Here is an 8,859-nt window from a genome sequence, read left to right as displayed (position 1 = left end):
CTTGAGAACGGGAGCCGCAGAAATGGTCTGCGGCGCGGAAGGATCGACACATGAAAGTACGCATCAGGTCGATTGCTGCAAACCAATCTCGGGGACAGATGCACCCGAAGATGCATTTCCGCATCAACATCTTGGACGGTAACTGGCGAAGGGCCCGGTATGGATAGCGCTAGCCAGGCACCCAGATACCGTGCAAGCGGGACCAGCAGAACCACCCCCGTACCCACATTGGGGCAGCAAGGTGGAACGCAGGGACCCAACTCGGGCAGCTTGTGACTGCGCAACCCACTCAACACAGGAACGACCACTGCTGAAGCGCCGTCTGCCAACACAAAAAGCTCCCGAGAGCGCGCAAGACTTGTCACACACGAAGCAGTTTGGTAGGAGCAGAACGATGATGTCGCTTGGCTCCGAAGCGAAAAGCTGGTATGCATTGCACTGGCTGCCTTTTTATGCTCACGCTGTGATCAGCGGCAGCTGGATGCAATCATCGCATGCCAATGTGCATTGGCTCGTTTAGTTTACACTCGAAGTGGATTGGTCTCTCTAAGTGAGATCCCAATTCGTCGGTCACCAACGTGACTCGGAGTGACTGACTGAAAGGGAACCAGAGGTTTTTTACTAAAAGCATTTTGAAACTAACCTCTCCAACCATGCCATTCCATGTGCCGTTTATCTTTTTGCCGTGCTTCCCATTGGTCACCAGGTAGAGATCGTAGGTGAATTTTACAGACTTGGCAATCTTTTTGAGGATGTCTATACAGAAGCCCTTGCAACAACGTTTAATGTAGATCCCTGAATCTCTTGTCTGATTTCTAGAAATAGGAAAACAGGAAGAAAAAGTTGAGAAGATTAATGTTAGCACAGGACGTTATTTTTCTAAATACTGAAGACAGCGTTTAACAAATTTTGCCTTATAGCTGTTCATCAATCCTTAATCAAAATATCATTTCATAATAAATCTGCATCTGAAAAATCAATCAATGAGTCAACGTAACATCAAAATGATTAATGACCACTGCACTGACTATTGCATTGACTACATTGGAACCAGAGACTTAAATTTGTCAAAATTCACTTTAATCCCAGATCATTTCTCATAATAAATGAGTGTTTTAGCAATACTTTATTAAAAGAATGCTAAATGAATTTAACACTAATTTAACAGAGATATTTTATAATCAATATTAAAAAGAGACATGAGGTACCAGTTTAATCCATAAATAAATCTGTGTTTTACATTAATAGTACAATACTGTATACACCACACTTTCTTACTATATGATATAATCTAGACCTGACAGTGACAGAACACCTTGAACTTGAAAACTGAATGGAGGATCTGTACTTAGTGCTCTCATGAGACAAATCTGCATTTTGGCAGTCAAGATTAATGACTGGTCTCATATTGATCTCATGCAATGACTGATTTTAGATAGCAGATTTAAGATATTTTACCTATAGTATGCAGCTTTATCCATCTTGGATATGGTTAAGCAATATGGTTAAGCAAATCTTCACAGACATACAGACGGTGTGGTATGCCTGAGACCACCGAAAAAACTTTATTTTTCACTTTTCTAATTTGGTCTATTTGGTCTCTTAGTATTTGGAATTTTTAAAAATCCTACTACAACCTTCTGTTTATTTCCAGGTTTAAATATTTTCATTGTCCAATTTTTTGGACTTCACTGTATTCATTTTGTAACATTTTCAGTCTACAACTTATAACATCTGCTGTGAAATCTGAGACAAATCTGAATTTTGAACCAAACTGCAGCACATTTTCTGAATATCTGTACTGAATATCTGTTCCTATTGGATCCTCACAGGAGTTTGAGCTGTTTTCTGCACGGCACTGTATTTCTCATGCAGGTGCCACTGAGGGGGTCAACATCCTCCACAATAACAAATGGAGCCTCCTCCAGCGTAACAATGGACAGGTGGTCGTCCTCCCGCTCCTCAGCATCCGAGTAGATCTCAAACCGTGGCCACACGTGGTACTTCATTGTCAGAGACCCATTCTCCCATTTACCGACCTGCGAAAGTGTAAAGAGGGCAAGATGAGAGCAGAAGATGAGAGAAGGATAACGAGTGAGATAATGAGAGGGTGTTGAGGCTGAAGTGGCTGCGATTGGATTAGAGCAGGCTAAATTTGAGGATGGCTGAAATCTTGAATTAAGATAAAGAAATATATAGAGTAAATGAAGGTTGATAATTACATCAGGGAACTGCACAGTCATGAGTTAAGAGAAATCCAGAGGCAAAAGAGAGAAATGAGGAAAGATACCCACCCTTTCATACTGCCTCTCCTTATTTAACAGTATAATAACCAACTTTGGGTGCATCTGAAAACCATCCTCACTGAAGGAGAGGTTGCGCCCTTCAAATGTCACATTCATGAGGTACCTGAAGAGAAAACAGAGTGAATATATCAGACCAAACACATTTGGTGATTATTAACACAAAGGCACCTTCCTCGCTTAAACCTGTATAGCACAGATATTTTCAGAACGAGTCGAAGCAATTTACAGGATCCCTCAATGTCAGCATTTTACATGGCTTTCTGGTGTACCTAGTATATGGGTTCCTGCACACTATCCGCATATGTCCACACACATTTATAATGCAGGAAAGCAGGTTTGTTGCTAGAGGCTATAGCAAATTATATTCACAATGGCAAATGTGAATCTGGCAGCCTCCTGGTCACAAAACCACTATTATGACTTTTAAATCCACCCAGTTGGAGAGTCTTGAGGAGCGGGTATGGCTTTAACCTTAACAAAATACAGTAGTCATGAACCCAATAAAATATAATAATCCAGGGAAAAACATTTATTACAGAGTGATATTACATATCAGATCTAATAACCGATATCCTAGCTTTTAGTCAGTCATCCAAGAACACATTAACAGCAACTTTTTACTTGAAAGTAGCATATTTCAATATTATAATTATAAACCAGTTTGCTGCATCTTGAAACAATTTGGCTTTGTATTTGCTTGGAATGGATGCTGTGGATGAGACAGCAAGCACTGCATAATGAATAGTTTCATCCAAATGTCAAGTTTTTTCCAAAAACAGCATGCTTGACCTCCATCACTTAGGAATTAATCCTTGTCACGCAATCTTAAGAACCAGAGCATCTTGACTACATTGCCTTAGATAGTTTTTGACATGTTCAGCCACAAACTGTTCATTTCAGTGTGGACAGTGTTAACTAATTTACTGGTTTATTTGCTACGTGAACAGATCATACAAAGTTAGCAAAAAAAAAAGCCTAATTTGCTGGCCCTCAACCCTGGAGTGCCTCATGGCTCAGTATTTGGTCCTTTAATTTTTTCTATCAACATCAGATCACCCTGCATTGCCATCTAATCAGAGTTTAAATTTGATTCCTCCTCCTCACTGGCCCACCAGATTTAGTCAAATAACCCCTTCAAGTTCATACAAAATACTTTCGGTCGAGTTGTAATTAACCTCAGTTGTAATTAACCTCTTTCGTGTCACTAACCTACTCCACAGATAAATTTGGGCAGTACTTAATGGACTGTCTGTGTCTAGTGACTCGTCTTTACTGACCTCATCTAGCACTTAGACATCTGAACTGCATCAGCAATGTTTTAGCATTCTTATATTGTGTTGTTCTTCTTGTTGCCCTTGAGATCTAACTTAGCACTTGATTTCTTAGTATTCTCGGCCACAGTTCCAGCATTTGGCATATACATGATATGTACATATGAATTCATAATAGGACGAAAAAGAAATGAAGATTTATAATATATGAATATAAATATAAAGACAAAGACAATAATAAAACCCATCAGTAACATTATACAATACATTTTATGGGAGACCACGGCGAGTAGTATTAGAGCAATATATTACACAAATGTCTTTTTTTATAGCAGTGATTTTTGGTTTCCTCCGAACTAAAATTTCAATATCATATTTTGGTAACACTTTAGTTTAGGGACCAATTCTCACTATTAACAAGTTGCTTATTAACATGCATATTGGCTGTTTATTAGTACTTATAAAGCACATATTAATGCCTTATTCTGCATGACCATATTCTAGATTCCTTAATCCTACACAATACCAAAACTTAACAAGTACCTTACTAACTATTAATAAGCAGCAAATTAGGATTTTAGTGAGGCAGTAGTAGTTAATAGTTAGTTAAAAGTGAGAATTGGTCCCCAAACTAAAGTGTGAGCCATATTTTTAGTATAGCTCTATTTTTAGCTGTTTTAGCTGTATTTGTAATAAAAGCAATAAAACTATATATATATATATATATATATATATATAATAAACAAAATCACTAACAGTAACATACATACAGACAAGAGTCAAATATATTTATATATTATTATATAAATATATACTTATTAATATTTTATAGTGAATTATAGTTTCATTGATTGACTATAAACCAAATGTAACCAAAAATACTAAAAAGTGGAAAAGTATGTGAGTGGAAGACAACATTTTTTTTTCTTCATAATTATTAAATGTACATGTTGTAAGTTAATACAATTTTTTTTTAACCAAAATAATAATATTTTTGTACATTGCCTTTTACACTTTTGCTATTTCATGAATTGTTATTTTATAATAAATCTGTGAAATGATCTGTATCTGTTTTTCCTTGGCAATGATAGTGGAAATGTTCAAAAGCTTTTCTGTAGCCAAGATGTTCAGAAATTGATTTTCATAGAAATAAACATACCCTGACCAATATTATGTATGACAACCAGCCCCAGTGTTCCCAATAGAAGGAAAGGTGTTTAGATGGAGACACTTTTCCATTAATTCACCCTACTGTGTCAAACACAGAGCATAAATATCCCCACAGTAATAAAGGACATCAGCAGTAAAACTTCATGAAACAGAATCGCATGGACAAGTCGTTTCCCTTTTCTTGCATCTGGGTGTAAATTTTATGACGTAGAAGAACTGACCCAATTTAGACAGTGACTGCAAATCAGTCTGTAGTCAGGTGTGTGTGTGTTTGTGCCCTTGAGCGCTGATACGTGCACAGATTTTCCTCATAGCATGAGCTTCATGTATGTGTGTCAACAAGTTTTGTGTCAGAGCCAGTGAAAACTCTCTGGTGCACTCCTCGCTCTCTTGCCTCCATCTGTGGGCTGTTGTTGCCATGACAACAATAGGCCTCATGAAAACGACTCACCACACAAGAAATAAATATCTGCTCTAAACAAGAGAGAATGAAAGAGAAATATGCAGAGAGGGGCTAGAGAGCAGAATGACCAAACAAATTGTGAGTATGTCTCATGCACGTACAATACAATGGAAGACTGTAAAGCAATGTTGTACATCTATACATACAGAAGCTAACATCAAAAAATGGGCTTCTGGGAGGAGGTCTATAACATCTGGAGAAAGCTAACCGTTAGCATATCAATTACATTCACTCGTCTGGCACAGGAGCCTCCAAAAGTATAGTATCTTTTAAAACAGAACTTACAACAGGTTTTGGACATGTATTTAAATACCAAGATATATTTGTTAGCGTGGTATATATAAAGTATCATAAGACTGCTATAGTACTTTTTTGTTATATTAACACTACACTCAGAAGAAAAGGTTCTATATAGAACCCTTTAGGGGTTCCCATCATGGGATCAATTTATGGATTTAGTTTTTGTTTTATTTTAATAAAATTTTATGACTTTAACAGCTCATATAGATACTTTATCACTAGGAAAACTGAAATTACCATAAGAATAACACATCAAAGTATTATGTGGTTATTTAAGACACTTTTATTAGCATTTACAATCACACAAGCAATATATAACACACAGCAATTCACAGTCCAACAGTTAAATCCATATTTCTTTTTTATTCATACTTTTTATTCTTTTTATCTTAAATTGACAAAACAGTACATTCAGTTTTATCAAACCCCCTCCCCCTTACTCACCCATCCAACATCTGTCAGTCATATATATATATATATATTTAAAAAAAACTGAACGTTAACTTGCATAAATAAATAAATTGGAAGTTAACTTGCAAAAAATATTAGGTAAATAAATAAAATTAAAGTGTCACCAAATAGTATATTAATGACACTCTTATTTTGCATCTCACGACCAGGTTATTATCCTTCACCTTCAATAAATGTCAAGTATTTACCCCACTTTCTCCTATAAACCATGCAGTCTATATCTATATATACTTTTTTTTTTTTTTTTTACTTTCCCCAATTCTGTAACCCATGAAAGATGGCGAACCTGGTAAGTCCACATGTTTCTGATATGTATCAGTATTGTTTTTTAATTCATAAGCCTTTTTTTCATTAAAAAAAAAAGTAGAGTAAAGAACCCTAGGGTTCTATATAGAACCCCAATGAACCTTTTTTTTCTAAGAGTGTACTAAAACTCACATATAGAAACTGCAGTAGTTACTGCAATAGTTACGTGCACATCTGATCCGTTTAACCTACAGACTCATACAGACTCGCACACCATCAATTCCCAAATCGGTGTATTAGGGAAGTCTGTGCTGAGTCCTGACACAAGAAGGTATGTACAACCCCAAACTGCCAACAGATAGAATGAACGTGAGAGGAAGTGTGTGAAAGAGAGAGGGAGAGAGAGACCCACCAGCATATAAAATGCGTTACCATGGTGCCCACAACCATAGCAATCTCCAAGCAATCTGCTGTGTTGCCATGGGAACAGTAATCTCACCGAGAGAGTGAGGGAGAAAGAGACATGGAGAGAGAGGTAGCATCTTTTGTACTTACAGTGAGACGCATGATGCAGCAAAGACCCATTTATCTGTCACTATAAATACAAACAGATCAATATTGGACATGACAGCCAACCAGATTTATCGTATCCAACGTTTTTCAGTTCTAGCATTGATCTGACATTAGAAAACTCATCTTCAGGTTTATCATACACCCATTTAAAAGCACAACCATTCAAGGATCTATGAATTACTTGATCTCACATTCAAGGGTTTCCCCTCGTATTTAATTTTGGACCTGACATAACATCTCCTGGCTTGATACTGTGCCATTTCATGATACTTGTCAAGGCTCTGAAATAGCCTCTCGGGTCAACAGGGAACAGCGTTAACAACCATCAAAATCTTGAGGGAGTGTGAAGACTGTATATGATTATTTCATTAATGTCTAGAGTAGGGGGCGTTTTCTCAGAGGAGCAGCGTTGTTCTTGTTAACTAAAACTATCAAAAAATTTTTCCTTTCATTGAAATAAAGTTTAAATAAAATAAAAAAATATATATAAATATTATATGAAAAACATAACAAATCCTGAAAATGAGAAATGTTGGCTTGGCAACTAACTGAAATAAAGATTAAAGCTAAATAGAAATATTTAAAACAAAAACAAAAATGAATAAAATGACTAAACGCAACAACAACAACAACAAAACTTAAAAATATAAAAATAAAAGATTCAAAATAGTGAGTTCAAAATATCAATAAATACTATATAGAAATAATACCAAAATACCACTGCAAGGAGGCAAGCTCCTTCTCAAAAATATTCACATGGAAATGTGAATAGCACAATAGTGCATAAACCACTCATTTTTAAAAGGTAACACTGTCCAGCAGTGGCACCAATGGATAAAGTTTCAGGAGGAGGCAGTGTTTCTTTTGCCTCCCCTGAGCCCACGGGTGTCTTGCACATATAGGTTTTGCTGAGATCACTTGTTGCACTGGGCAAGATAAGGCATGACCAAAGAAAAAAAAAACTTAACAACTTAGTTGTTCTTCACATAAATAAAAGAAGTCCAGAGCTAGTGGTACATTATGCACAATCAGCTTGTAACACTCCAAAGAGAAAGGAAAACTTGAAATCGCATCATATGACCCCTTTAATATGTAGATGGACCCAGGTTCAAACATGATTTTGAATTCAACAGCAAAACTGCACCTGAATATGACAGCTAGATTTTTGTTATATGGAAAATAGCAGCTTTTTTCATGAAAAAGGTCATACAAGTTACACAAGTTACATAAGGGTGAGTATATGATCTTCAGTTTAAAGTAAATGATATATGGAAGGTGCAATGTGATTGGACAAAATAAATTTAAATGTGTGATATGATTGGCTGATTACTCAGACAATGGGATAACACTCGCTCATCGTGTTCACAAATGGTCTGCAAATTGGCCAGGCAGGGTCAAACCGTTGGAATTGGATGGACTAATTATAAAGTAAACAACTACCCACTCCGACATCACCACTTCTGGTCACATCACATCCGAATCGAAATGAACTTGAAATTACTTTAAATGATCTGTGGCTGAGGCATTTTTTAGCTAGCACTCAGCTCAGTTAATTTAAAACTGCACCTCTGTGTCGGCAACCTTCATGACAGCAACTGTGTTTATAGAGCATTAGCTGACTAATGGTCTGAAAATAATGTGACTATTAATAATAACAAATAAATGACACTTAAAATATGCTTTTTACTTTATAACTCTAAAATTGCTTTTGAAGTAATACAAAAAGCATCAACACATTTTAATGAGACTTGATGTGACTTGGTTTTAATAAATAGTATGTTTATTAAGGACAGCTCAAAACTGAAGATTCTGTGACCATTTACTCTGAAACATAAAATAATGGATATGGAGAGTGTTTGAAAAAGAAGTTGTACAAGGTGAGTAACAGTGTTAATTTTGACAGCAAATTTTGATTTAGTTTTAGTCATAGTCTTTTGACTAAAATGCCATTTAGTTTTAGTCATATTTTAGTCATCTGAATTGTTTTTAGTTTTAGTCTAGTTTTAGTCGATTAAATATCATACGATTTTAGTCGACTAAAATCTAATGGGTTTAGTTC

General features: G+C 36.1%; 1 protein-coding gene across 1 annotated transcript in view; it reads right to left on the bottom strand.

Annotated features, from left to right (window-relative positions):
• Positions 1-8,859, bottom strand: part of LOC107718709 (glutamate receptor ionotropic, NMDA 2B-like) — a 99,856-nt gene that overhangs the window by 17,504 nt on the left and 73,493 nt on the right. Inside the window, exons 7-9 of the mRNA XM_016525910.1 lie at positions 2,295-2,409; positions 1,831-2,039; positions 644-815 (exon numbers count right to left, since the gene is read on the bottom strand). Of these exons, the coding sequence (XP_016381396.1) occupies positions 644-815; positions 1,831-2,039; positions 2,295-2,409 (496 nt within the window). The remainder of the gene's footprint in view (positions 1-643; positions 816-1,830; positions 2,040-2,294; positions 2,410-8,859) is intronic.

This window comes from Sinocyclocheilus rhinocerous, unplaced genomic scaffold (assembly GCF_001515625.1).
Source record: "Sinocyclocheilus rhinocerous isolate Xijiao unplaced genomic scaffold, SAMN03320098_v1.1 scaffold1334, whole genome shotgun sequence".
In the NCBI taxonomy this organism is placed as follows: Eukaryota; Metazoa; Chordata; class Actinopteri; order Cypriniformes; family Cyprinidae; genus Sinocyclocheilus; species Sinocyclocheilus rhinocerous.
The sequence above is the reverse complement of the archived record's forward strand: the minus strand, read 5'-3'. Positions and strand labels throughout refer to the sequence as shown.